At 42.3% G+C, this 14,312-nt stretch overlaps 1 protein-coding gene across 1 annotated transcript in view; it reads left to right on the forward strand.

Moving 5' to 3' along the window:
- Window positions 1-13,165, forward strand: part of RPRD2 (regulation of nuclear pre-mRNA domain containing 2) — a 708,220-nt gene extending 695,055 nt beyond the window's left edge. Inside the window, exon 11 of the mRNA XM_069649727.1 lies at window positions 7,736-13,165. Within this exon, the coding sequence (XP_069505828.1) occupies window positions 7,736-10,419 (2,684 nt within the window). The 3' untranslated portion in view covers window positions 10,420-13,165. The remainder of the gene's footprint in view (window positions 1-7,735) is intronic.
- The last annotated feature ends 1,147 nt before the right edge of the window (window positions 13,166-14,312 follow it).

Consider the following 14,312-nt stretch of genomic DNA (forward strand, 5'->3'; position numbering starts at 1 on the left):
AACTGTGAGCAAGTCAGGCTACACACCAAGAGGTAAATTATCCCAGACTTTACAGTACCTCTGGTTAGAAGAAATTATTTCAGCTGGCTTCTGTTTCTGTACAGCTCTGCAGATCCTGTTGTTCCTGGGCCTCAGTCGTGGGGACAAGAGGGAGGATGTCTGGGAACTCCTGCGCTGCAATGGGACGGTCAGCGGCAGCAATGGGCAAACTTCAATTCAGCAGTCCTTTGTTGTTTCAGCTCCTCGCGTCCGACAGCAAATAGCAACACTGCGGTTCTCGGATACCACTTCAGAGTTTCCTTGCTTCTGGGGTCCAGCACTCTGTTGAGTTTGCTCAGGCTTGGCCAGTCCTGCATCAGGGAAGTCCAGAGGATCTTCCTGGCGCTCGGGTCTGACTGCAACGCACACAATCTGGTGTTACTCTCCCTGGCTCTTCGGTTCCAGCAGCAACTACAGTGGAAATACGAGCTTCGAGAGGATGCCCAGACGGGTTTACTTTGGAGTTGATTGGTCCCACCAACTCAAAGGGAGAAGATGTCCTTGCAGGGCTTCTCTGGTCGAGGTGAATTGAGCTTCAGTGCAGCAGCAGAGCTTCACCGGGCAAACCAACGGTCCAGGAGTTGCAGCATGCATCTCTTCCAAGTTCTTCTTCGGATTCCTTCGTCCAGTGGTCGACCCTGCCTTCCAAGCCAAAAAGCATCACCTTTTTATGCAGGTTTGTGATTCATTCCAGCCTAGCTGCCAATCACACAGCAGGGTGGCTGTTCTTGCCGGACAGCCAGCCAATCACCTTTTGGGTGCATTCCTGTAAGCACAGGGATCTTTGTGCACCTCCCTCACTTCTTTCCCCTGCCAGACATACTGGAGCCAGAGGTGGGTTTCACTCGTGAAGCCTGCCAAAGACCAAACGAACGAAGGGACCAAATCTGGTTTGGCGCGCCGAGTAAATCTCAAGAAGGACCTTCCTGACAAGAAATGGCAAAAAAGATGACCAGGGCCCTTTTGAAGAAATGGGCACACATGGGTGGTTTATAGTCATAATGTCGACAACAAAAATGTCGGAAAAAAAGTCGACTTTTTTTTTCAATGCATTTTTTTTTTTAAATGGGGGGGTTCCCCCCCCAACCCCCCTTTTTTAATTTTTTTTTTAATTTTTCCCTTTTTTTTTACTCCCGAACCCCTAAAATAAATATATAATTAAAAAAAACGAAAGTCGACATTTTTGTCTGTCGACATTTTTTTTTCGATATTATGACTGTCCACCCCCATGGGATCCGTACCGTGGCTGAGAACACAGCCCACAGTAAAAACACACAATGGTAGTAAAAGTAGGCCACTACCACCAGCCAGTAATTGTAGAAAGGGTAACAAAAAATGCTGATTGTTACCTCATGTATGCCGACGACATTGTACTTCTAGATAAAACGCCATCTAGATTACAGGAGAATCTACGCATGACAGACATATATGAGCAAGAATGAACTTCAGATTAACAACAAAAAAAACAAAATTATGGAACTAACAAACCATCATAAGGCTTCTAAGCGATACAAACCAACACATTTCATTTAAAAAAAAACGCTGGATGAAGTTACCTCATTCAAATACCTTGGTGTATTATTAAATCAACAAAAAGAAGAAACTGCCTGGGTGACCTGGATGGAAGGTAAAATCCAAATGCTGGCACGACAAGGCGTGATGCTACATAGACGTTATGGAAAATTTTCAATGAAACCGATCATAGCATTTTATCGCCAAAAGGTAATTCCCATCATTACTTATGGAAGTGACGCGATGATTATTGCAACCAACATAAACTGGCAAAGCTTGAAGCACAATCCTGGCAGAAAATCTTGCAGCTCCCAAAGAGCTTTCCCATGCCCAGAATACGTTTTGAGCTAGCCCTTCAATCACTAGCCTCAATAGTGCGGTGGAAGCAGTTGGACCTCCTGCGTAAGGTCATAAAGGAAGATCCAATCCCAGCCATGCAAATCCTCAAAATAAGGCCACATACAATGCATAATACCATCTTGAAAACATGGAGAATTAAACTGCTGAATCTAATGGCAAAGGGACACATTACGTAAGAAATGCTCATAAATCGCCCACAACGGGCCAAGATCAAGCTACAGCAGAATGACTTGTCCAAAACAATCACGGAGAAAGCATCCTACTCAATGAATCTACAATGCCTGATGGACATAAGGGCATTGAATGAACTTCCACATTATCTGGAACTTTTTCCGGACCCAAGTATACGAAGAATCTTTCTGAAAATTCAACTGAATATTTTACCCACCAAACAAAGACTCTCTCAAATTTGATCCATACCAAAAGAGGAGCATTTTTGCCGTTTTTGCAACAAAGAAACACCGTAGTGTCTCAACCATCTCATCATGATTTGCCCTGCACTAACTGACAAGACTCCTATTTGGAGCCTTGTTTAAGATCTATCAAAATCAAGAACATGGTGACTCCAGATGGCTAAAACATCTACACGGTCAAAATAATAAGCTGATATATACAGTCGCACAATTTCTAGATAATATTTTAGAACTTACTCAAGCTATTTAACTTGCGCCTTTTCTTTTTTTTTTTTTCTTTTCCTTTTCTCTTCTTTCTCTCTTATTGCTTTGCGGCTCTTTGTATTTTGTAATTTGTAAATAACGAGAAATGTTAATCAAAAATGAAAAGTTTATATATAAACTATATCATTTTAAATAAAAAAAATAATAAACACAGGAGACTCAGCAAGACAAAGATTTTGTCGAAGATACCCTGGGAGACAACCAAAAGAAAGTGTTCAAATACGAGAGTGTGGGGGGAAAAAAGGGTCTCTCTCTCCCGGTCAAAAATTCAAGTACTCAGCATCTAGCAAAGTTGCTGGGGGTCTCTAAGGTAGAGAGGAATTAGCACATTTCTCAGAATTCTCCCTAACACAGAGGAACTTGAGTGGCAACTAGACCCAAGTGTCATAGACGACATCTTTTCTCAGTGGGGTTACCCCACTCTAGACTTGTTTGCTACAAGAGTAAATGAGCAATGCCCAGACTTCGCATCCAGGTTCCCCCCAGCCAGATTCCAAGCGGAACGCCCTATGGATGAACTGGTCAGGGAAATGTGCTTACGCTACACCCCCCACGCCCTCCCTCCCGGCTCCATTAATGAGCAGGATAGTGAAAAAGATACAGAACAGATGACGCTCATCCTAGTGGTTCCCATGTGGGCGAGACAACCGTGGTATCCGCATCTGTGCAAGCTGGAGAAGTGCGATACCATCAAACTCCTGTGTCAAACCAACCTGTTAACCAAACACTGGGGGGACAATGGTGCACCCTCAACCACACCATGAACTTGGCAGCATGGCTCCTGAAGTCATAGAGTTTGGACAACTTAATCTACCACAGCGGTGTATGGATATCCTCAAGGAGGCACAAAAACTAAACACTAGACACTGTTATTTTGACCAGTGGAGGAGATTTGTAATTTGGTGCCAGTCTAAACAAACCCCATAGAATGGACTCCTTCACACATTTTAAATGATATGTTCCACTTGTTAGATTCGGGGTTAGTATTCAACTCCATAAAGGTCCACCTAGCGGCTTTATCGGCATATACCACCTCTCAGAGTAAGGTATTGTGGTGGAAAATTCCAGTCATTAAAGCGTTCATGGAGGGAGTAAAAAGATTCCACCCTCCCATTTCGAACCCACTGCCAGGATGGGATCTCATTTTAGTACTCGCAAAGCTCATGGGGCCCCCATTCGAGCCTATGCATAAGTGAAGTCTTAAACACCTGGCATACAAGACTGCCTTCTTAGTGGCTATTACTTCCATGAGAAGAGTTAGTGAATTGCAAACATTGTCGGTGCAGGACCCTTTCTTCATCATCCATAAAGATAAATTGGTTTTACATATTCAACCTAGGTTCTCCCCTAAATTCATTTCCAAATTCCACGTGAACCAATCCATTGAGCCTCCAGCTTTCTTTCAGAATCCAACTAGCTTAGCTGAGGTAAAACTCCACACACTGGATGTGAGGAGAGCAGTCCTTTACTATGCAAATAAGACCAGGCCGCTTAGGCAAACAGACCAACTGTTTGTCTCTGTGGCACCAGGCAGAGAAGGAGACTGCATTTCCAAGAATGCCATTTCCAGATGAATAGTCGGATGTATACAATTATGCTATTCATTATCAAACAAGACACTGCCTTTTACACCATAAGCTCACTCTACACTGAGTACATGAGCTACTCTCTTTTATAATAATGTCCCCTTAGACAGCATTTGCACAGCAACTGCATGGAGCTCAGTACACCCTTTCGCTCAGCACTACTGCATTGACACCCATTCCAAAGCAGATACACAGGTGGGCCAAGTGGTTCAATGACCTCTTTTTGCCGTTGCTCCTTCTCACGACCCACCACCTTCTCCTAACACTGCTTGCTAATCTATGCATAGCATGTGATCTAAGCAGATTCCACATCCCTCAGAAAGGGATACATTACTCACCATAATCGTATTTGACGCTTGTATCTGCTTAGATTCACATGTGCCCACCCTTCCTGCCTTGAGAGAAGGTGCATAGATGTTATGAGCGTTTGTTATCTATCTGCTTGGATACACCTGTACTCACGCTTCACTTCATGCAACCTCATGTCTGAACAAAACAATCTGAGGGACCTCGACGCGTGAAGGACCATGGGTACAGTGGACATCACACTTGGGATAGTGTTACTGGCACGCCCTATCAACGTCTCTTTTTGAGTTTCGAAAACAACTGTAATCCTCTGCAGCTTCCACTACATGTCAGCCTATGCATAGCATGTGAATCTAAGCAGATACAAGCATCAGAAATAAGTTTACGCTGAGTAATGTATCCCTTATGTTACCCGCACTACTTCAAATGGCAGGTGGCAGTGGTTTAATATCCCTACCATTGTGCTTTTCTACCGCATGCTGAATCCTCAGCTGCAGTATAGCACCCATGGGTGACCATTGTGTCAAAATGGCCCCAGTTTCCTTTAAAAGAACATTTTTTGTGCCATTTCCTGTTTGTGAGGTCGGTCTTGGATTTTACTCTACACACCAAACCGGATTTGAGCCCTTTGTTAATTTTGCCTTTGGCAAGCTTTAGTACTGAAATCCACCTTTGGCTCCAGTGTGTGTGCAAAGGCAGGAAGTGAGGGAGGTGCCCGAAACTCCCCTATCCTTAGTCTCCAGGGGAACCTGAATGCACCCATTTCTGATTGGCTTGCCAACTAGGCTGTGCATGAATGGGAGAAGCCTGTTTAAAAGGCGAGGCTTCTTGGACTGAAGAACTGAAGACAGTCGACCACTGGGAAGAACAACCTGACAAAGAAACTGTGAATGAAACTTGCTGCATCCTTCTAGACTGTTGAACTGCCTGGTGAAGCCCTGCTGCTGTGCTTAAACTCCTTTTTCTGATCGACTAGAGAAGCTCCGGGAAGGACAACTTCTTCCCTTGGGTTAGTGGGACCATCTAACCCCAAGACTAACTTTGCTGGAAGACCTTTCCCAACTGGCTGTACTACTTTGCTGCTGCAGAAATCGGGTCCCAGGGGTTGAGAAATCTATAGTCGAGTGCAGCGTCTGTAAGCTGGCCAAATGCTCCAGGAATCTCCAGAGGACCCTCCCAAGCAGGACGACCAAAGCTCAAGTCACCTCAGAGTGCTGCACTCAAGGAGTGAAGGAAGCCCAATTGGTGTCCAAGATCCGCTCTGGTGCTATTTACCGATCGCTGAAACCACCAAGTCCTGCTGATCTGAAAAAAACCTGTAGTTGCTGCCGACTATCGAATTGCTGCCGCAGGAGTCCCCAGACGTCCTCCCTCTTGTTCCCACGACTGAGGGCCAGGAACACAGGATCTGCATCGCTGTAACCAGACAGGAGCCAGCTGCAACATCCTCTTCTAACCAGGTACTGTTCTGACTTTGAGGTACTTACTTCATAGTCTGTAGCTTGCTCTTCTCACTTGAGACTTGCAGTAGCGGCTTTTCTAGAGTTGATTTCAGCTCTAACTTTCGCTAGTATAACAGCTTGTGACCGCAGAGATTTGTCTACAACAAACTCTCTAACCTTGTGAAAGACTTTGACTGTCTCAGCTCCAAAGACTTTGCTCCAATTGACTTTGGCTGTCCTGGATCCCTGCAGACTCTTCTACTCCATTTGATTTTGATTCTAAGTATCCCTCATAAGTGATGCATTGGTTTTAAACTAATCTTGCTGGGAAAGGCTTTTATCTATTGATATTTTATTTCTATCACGCTCGTACACAAGTGTTTCAGAGTGCGACAAGGCAAGGGAGGGGAACAAGGGAGTACAAAACGGCGATCTTACTAGGCCCAGTGACATTGGGAACGCGCAAGTGCATGGGAGAGGGGGAGAAGTGGAAATTGTGAAGCAGAGGAGAAACAGATGAAGAACAATAAATAAATAATAAAGGCAACAAACAGTGGTAGTGCAGCCAGCAATTTGCAAGTGCTAGGTTTAAGGCAGCACACAGGGTAGGTCTCATAAGTGCAGGAAGAAAATGGGGGCGGGGCTGTATGGGTACAGATACAGACCTCAGTGCAAGGGGTGGCCTGGAGGCAGTGCAGGAGGGTGGCAGAATGAGCAGGTACCTGGGTCCGGAGGACAGAGGGTGGCCAGGTGCACGGTGCCAAGAGAACAGATCAGCAGGGGAGAGGGGGAGCAAAGGCAGAAGAAAAGAGGAAGGTCTTGAGGTGCTTCTGAAACTGGATATGGTTCTCCTCAACCTAGACTTCATTAGAAGATTTAAAGTGCTCACCTGCTTTGAGAACATTTTTAACCTTGTTCCTTCCCTTAACCTTTCCTCTCTAGAAACATCAGAACTTTACAAAGTATACCAGTGATCTATAAATGCCATTACTATCCTAGTTGGTGAAGTAACCTCAGGGTGTAGGAGGTGTGTATGAAGCATCTCTAAAGAGTATCTACTAACTTTGTGTTAATTCTGAGACAGTATTTTGAAGTGTAATTGATTGCTACATACATTGGCATTTTTAAAGAATTCCTATTTAATACTGACCATTATTTAATTATTTTACTAGAAAACCTTGAGTGGAAGTGTTATTTGGATACTTGTATTGGCGGGTTACCTTGCTACAACTCTACAGCTCACATTTAACCCTCTTGAGATAAGTCTGGCTGCTCAGTCGCACTACCAAAAGGTGGGTTACCTAATACCAAGAGGACAAGGCTGGTGTAGTCTACCACAGGGTTTCTACATCAATTCTTGCCTAACATGGATATGTTCCCACTCATGGGGGATGTCTACAGGCACGTTTTAGCTCTCACAGATGAGGTGTTCATTTCCATATCAGTCTGGTTCCACCTTCAAGGGCTGTCCAACACTGAAATGCTAGGCAATTCTTCTCGCAACAAGAGCGCCCTCAGCGGATGTTTGCTTTTCTTCCTCTTAACGAATGGTGAAATGCGTGTTGAGAATTATGAAAGCAATGTTTGTGTGAGTGCTTGTTAAAAATGTGTAGTCACTTACAGGTGATCTACTTTATCTGAAAAACAACTTCATGTCTAGCTTTTCTAATACTTTTCAAAGAACACATTGTTCCAAATGTCTTTGTAATGTGTGATTTACATCTAGACAAATGGGTGTCTTAACCCTGTTCTTGGCCAACAAATAAGAGTATGTTTTATGCTGAACTCTAATTTGAAATCTGCTCTTTTTCAGGTTCATCTTCCTCTTTTAATAATGTTCCTGGAAGTACTACTTTATCAAGCATAGCCCCATCACAGAGCTCTTCATCTCCTACCAACACCACTGTCTCCAGTATGAAGGATAAAAGTGTTCCATCCAATACTCAACCGTTTTTGCCCAAAGGTTTTGGTTTCTCTCCTAACTCTTCCACTTCTGAAGTCTCTTCTACTTCTGTCAGCAAAGCATCCGTTGAGCATAGTCCAGCTTTGCTAAGCTCTAATTGCAAACCTTCCAGTAATACTGTTGAATTTGCTAGCATACCACCTTCTTCTACGGAGAACACTATGAGCCAGTCATCAGAACAATCTGCAACCAAGATTGAATCTGCACCTTCTTCCCCAACCAGTCTTGAAATGAAGATTCACAATTTTCTCAAAGGAAATCCGAGTTTCAGCGGCTTAAATTTAAATATTCCAATATTGGGCAACTTGCCTCCTGGTAATGCTGCACCTGAAAGTCAATCTAATGATTTTCTTACTGGTCCAACAAGTACTTCAATAGACAATGTGGATGGAACTCCAGTCCGTGATGAAAGAAGTGGGACTCCTACCCAGGATGAGATGATGGACAAGCCAACTTCAAGCAATGTCGATACCATGTCGCTATTATCTAAAATAATGAGCCCTGGTTCTTCTGCTAGCAGTACAAGGTCCCCTCTTCCAATCCGAGATGAAGACTATCGCGAGCTTTCCAATTCTTTAGCATCCTACAGATCATTCAGTCTTGGAGTGTCTTCACCTACTGTGTATCGGCCACCTCTGGACAACATGGAGCTGCCTTCATCAATACTAGGCTCCCCTGCTGAACATTTTTATCCGGATACGTCTTTTCAGGAGGATGAAGATTACCGGGACTATGAATATTCTGGCCCACCACCCTCTGTTACGCTTAGTTTAGAGAATCCGCCTCCAGCCTCCATTTTAACATCAAGTAAACTCTTGGATTCTGAGGAATATCAGCCAATTCAAACAAGTTACAGTCATCGATCTCAGGAGTTTGGTATGCAGTCCGTTTTTCCTCCATCTGTAAGGTCCATTGTTGATCAAGGAGACAGCTGTAGTCGATTGTCTGCTTCCCCCGAGTTATATGGCAATTACAGCATGGGAGGAAATGAAGGCGGGTCAGGTGGGTCTCCATCTCCTAGTAGCAAGGACCCATTTTTCACACCAGATTCAAATCATAACAGTTTTCCACAGTCCATCTTAAATTCTGTTTTGCCTCAAACCCAATTCCCAGACTCTGCTCATTCAGTGCCTCCCAGGCAGCATTTCTCCTCTCTAAGCACTCATGCCACAACTACTAGTATACCACCCGTGTCTGGTGTTGAGAGCCCTTTAGTCTCATCTATTTCTGCTACGTCAACAATTGAGTTTAAAAACATGCTTAAGAATGCATCTCGTAAATCCTCTGATGACAAACAGTTTGTTCAGAATTCTAAAAGCAGCCCAAATGAAGGGCAGAATCTTCTCAGCCAAACTGGAATGTCTCCCGAAAAGCAGCAGCTACAGGAAGAACATTACCGAATAGAGACAAGAGTTTCATCATCTTGTTTAGACTTACCCGACAGCACTGAAGACAAAGGGGCTCCCATACAAACCCTGGGGTACCCCACCTCTAATAGATTGTCAGGAGAGCCAATTCAAACTGTAGAATCTATCAGAGTGCTTGGTAAAGGAAACCGAGGTTCTGAGAGAGACGGAGGTAGAGTAGGTTGGTTTGAAATGAATAGCACAGGTAGTTCATTCGATAATGGCCCATCAGCTGATCTAGAGCAGACCTCATTGGGTGGGAACATTGGGGTCTCAGCCTTTAGCACCCAGTATAAAGAGCATGTCCCAGAATTCCAGGATAATGTAAACAATTTTAGAACAAATAATTTCAATCCATTGTTTGAGCCTCGTATACCACCACCCATTGCTCCTCTCTTTGAAAAGGATCTTCACAGTCTAAGAGAACAAGCTGGCCCTCCTGGACCACCACCTGGCCCTTCTGTTGATCATGGAAGCCTTTTCCCTAGAGACCACCCTATTTCACTCTTGCCACCGATGGAACATTCAAATCTCTTTACAAAAGAAAACTCTGCTCCACTACCTATGACTCATGGTGCGCCTCCTCTTCCCCCAGATCATGGCGGATGCCCTTTTCCTGTACCTCCTCCACTACCTCCTCTTCCAGAACTTGGAGGTATTCCATTTCCTGCACCGCCACCTCCACCACCACTACCTGTGGAACATGGAGGCCTTCCATTTTCCCCTCCGTTGCTATTAGATCGAGGGGGAGTTCCATTTCCAAAGGATCATGGTTCGGTTCCTCATGGAGCAATGAAAGAACATTATAATATTAATGTAGGACCACCAAGGGACCTTATGGCTATGCCTCAACGAGACCACAATGGTCCACCTAGAACACGGGAAAACCTAGGCATGCCTATTCACTCACGAGAACATCATGGACCTCCACCTTGTAATTATCCGCCCCCACTTCTGGGCCCACCACATAGAGACAATCTTCACCAAAACAGGATGATGATGAGGGACCCACGACAAGACTTCAGGCCCAGGGACCCGTTTCACAGCTTAAAAAGGCCACGACCACCTTTCCCAAGGGGTCCTCCATTTTTCGCACCAAAACGCCCATTCTATCCTCCCAGATACTGAAACAAAGAGCTAATCATATTTGAACATATTGTGGACAATCTAGAGAACTGAAGTAGCTTTTTTTTCTGATGGGCCTGTAAAAAAAAACTCTGAATTCATTTTTTTACTACATCATTTAGTTGGCATAGATCTAGGAAGTGATTAATCACTCATAGCCAGCATATTGCCACAATATAAATATTTAAATAATTTAACAATAAATGAATGGTGCGTTTTGATGCTGGGGGTACTCTTCTGGCAGATCTCAAGCTCTGTGCTAATTAGATTTGTCATTATAAAAAGAACACAGCCCCTACTTTGTCATTAAAAGAAGATAATGGGTCCAAGAATGTGCAGCTGGCGTGTCTGTGGAGTGAAGAATAGCCCTCCGTGTGCCTTTTGATGGTTCAATTTAACTGGCTTCCTCTTCGCTGATGTCTGCTAAGAATGCTCTCTTCCTGCGGTGCCTTGGGTCATGTCCTGATCAGCATGGTGTTTACAGTTGTCCAGCTAGGTGAGTCACAGGAGTAGGGAGGTCAACATTCTATATTATCAGTTTTTTTTTTCTTCACATGTTCTAACTACATGCTGCCCTTCATTACCTACTAATCTTTGCATTGATGATCACCATGTGTTTACTAGTGTTGCCCTTCTGTCCTATGTAAATTGAATACCACTTCTCAAGTCTCGGAGTGTCAACAACCACCTTTTGATACCCAAGCAAGAAGGAGGAGAATGAACAAGTCTTCAACTTGGCTTTCCAGTTTGCATACCTACTGCCTGGCTCATGCCGACCTGTGCTGCATGTAGGCCCATTTTCACTCATCGGAGAGGCAACAGGCATTCCAGGATTTGATGGATGCATACACATTAGCAGTTTATGTATTTTCGTAAAAGTTTGTATTTGTTTGCATACTGATTTGCATATGTGTGTTAACCTTTGCAAACGTGTTCTTTATTTAGTTTTAAAGATGAATCTCCTTGCAACCTAACAGTTTTTAAATTGGCTGCAGGACATGTACATGTTGACGAACCGTTGGTTAATTGTTTTGTTCAAAGGGGCAAAGATTTGGGCAAGGATAAAAGTATGCAGCCAAATACACGCACCATGCCAAATGTCCCACTTCTCCGTCCTACTAGCCTATTCCTGTGGCCACTCCCATAAAGCAATGGTTGTCCTCTGTGTAGAAGTGGTCTTCCCCTTGGTGTATAAATCTGTCCATTGAAACTAAATGTTTGACCTAATGGAGAGTAATGACCATTCAAAACAATTAAAACAAAATCCTTTTTGGTTGAGCATGCCTTTGCCTGGGGTTTCTTTGCTTGATGTTTATATGAATACAGAGTAATTCATAATTCAAGTATGTAAAGCTGTGAAATGTTGCCGATTTCGAAAACACTTAGAATTACAATACATTAGATTCTAAATCATGGATTGGTGTGCCACTAAACTGCATATATGCAGCATCAAAACCTAATCTGAATAACATGACCTTTAGTTCTCATTCGTGCACAAAGCTTTTTACTATTGTGTGCTGTGCTTTTGCAGTGACCCAGGGCAAATGAATGCAGATTCCCTCCACTTTACCATATTCCTACAGAAGATTATTCACCAAATTCTAAAAACCTTTAAAATGTGTTAGGAGAGGTCTCTGCATGCACAGAAAGGGCATACAATTGTTAGTCAAGATTGTGTGTGTTCTCCTCCACAGTATCACCACAAGCTATGTTGGTTACTTAATGTATTGTATATTGTTTGATGACCATCTTCACTTGCTTGGCCTAGCTGTTCTCTTCTGTATTGCTTTAAAAAAAAAAGCCCACTTTGAACTAGTTCAATGCGCTATTATCTTTCTCCTGTACATTAATGTTTGAAATGTTATTTGTTAGAGAATTCATAAGAATAACATCTTAAAGGCCTGTAGTTGAGCAACCATAGACATCTTTCAGTTGTTAAATTACTGTAGACTAAGCTATTACTCCATGGAACTTCATTGATATTTCGCCACGAGTTTTAAAGTCATTTTTTTTTTTTTTGTGAGAAATGCTGCCTGAAAGATTTAAAGCACTGATGCCAAATGGTAAATATTCCCATGTGGCAAACATTTTTCAAGTGGTTGAAATTATAAACTTTAGGATTAAACAATACGTTTAGTCTCCCCTTTTTTGTTTTACAGAAAATGTGCAGTACCCTTTCTCACACAATGTGAATATTTCTTTGTGTTTAAAAGCTCTGCCTTAAATGGTTTGCATTGGCAGCCCCCGGTATGTGAATGCTATTTGTGGATTAGAGGAAGTCCCTGCTATGTGTCCAGGCATGAAACAGTATGCACCTGCCCCTAAGTGTGGAACTTTTCTACTTCTTTACATTGTTCTTCAAACGCACACAAGATACTAATTGCACTGGTACAAAAGGTTAATGACTGGCATGACAGTCATTGCCTTAGGCTGGCGTTTTATCAGAGTACTGCCGTCATAGTTTAAAAATATACAGCAGGATTTACTAGCGAATTGCCATTCAGGTTTTGCCAACCTTATTAGATAATGTGAACATGTTCATTTATCCAAGCTAAAGAACCCATGACCATATTCATTTGATCACTTTTTGACATAAGGTGGTTTAGAATATTGCTGTAAATAAAAACGCTTCTTTTCTTTTGTTACGATGCATTTGCGACATTGAATTGCTGCTCATTTCAACTGTAGTGTAAGATAATGCTGTTTGCATTAGAGGCAGAATTAATAAAACAAGTTTATTTGACGTGCATTAATACCTTTTTATGAAATAACTTGATTACATAAAGCAGTAGTTAAGATGTGTAAGCTAGCCACCATACTTAAAAGCAGACCTATTTTATTATTGTGGTAAGGTCAAAAATGTGTATTTAAATGTTTTCAAAAGTCAAAAGATTTCTTTTGATTTATTATGATAAAATGTAAGTTTTAAATGAAGGCTGGTTTTGGCACAATTCAGAAAATAAAATATTTGTTACCTTATGTTAAATGAGAGCTATGCATTGGCTAATGCTCCTGCATTGGGATCTATTTGAAAAATGGTCCGATAACCGGTTTCTTAGATCATACATTATAATATGTATCTACCACTTCATTTAAAGTGACAGTGCGTAAGGGTACAAGAAAGACTAGCGCACAAGTATCCATCCTTGATTGGAATTCAAAAATTAGTTAATGCACCAAGCATGAAAAGCTTGTAGGTGATTGAAAGTTTTCTTGTAAAACTCTTGAAAGATGTACTGATTGCTGAATTTTGCCTGCAGTGTTAAGTTCTTGCTTTAAGGCATTTCCGACTATAAAGCATAATATAATTTTTGGGTGCAGGCTTGCTATGCTTTTAGAAAACCCTTAAATCACTGTATGGGTATTTAAGAACTTGAGCAAAATATACATGTTCATGAAAATAAAACTATCGCCATTTCTTTATGAATTTAGGAGTAAGGGGGTGAACTTGTGTTGCAATATAAGGAGTGTTTCTTGGTGTGCATTCCTTTCAAGGAATAACCCAAGATTACATGAGCTAATGCTTGACATGGAGTGTGTAGCACACAAAACAATGTCGCTTTGAGTCAAATTGCTGATAAAATGTTTGCATGCAGTCAAACACTTTTAATAACCTTAAATGAAGCACTTTAACTATTGGTACGTTTTCCAATGTACTGCTTTCTTAACTATGGAATAGGCTTGTAAACTAGCAGCAAGCATAAACGTATGACTAAGTTGCAGAATTTTTGTTAAATCGTTTTGTTTGCCGTTTCTGAAAACAAATGATTAGTTGTCACAATCTTTTCTGAATTGTAAATTTACTGTAGTGCTTTGTTGGCTATTTATTGGATTTAATTGGCATTTTCTGTAGAGCTTTGAGTTATATATTCATTCTATTTAATGCACCTAGAGTG

This window comes from Ambystoma mexicanum, chromosome 1p (assembly GCF_040938575.1).
Source record: "Ambystoma mexicanum isolate Mex_15411 chromosome 1p, UKY_AmexF1_1, whole genome shotgun sequence".
In the NCBI taxonomy this organism is placed as follows: domain Eukaryota; kingdom Metazoa; phylum Chordata; class Amphibia; order Caudata; family Ambystomatidae; genus Ambystoma; species Ambystoma mexicanum.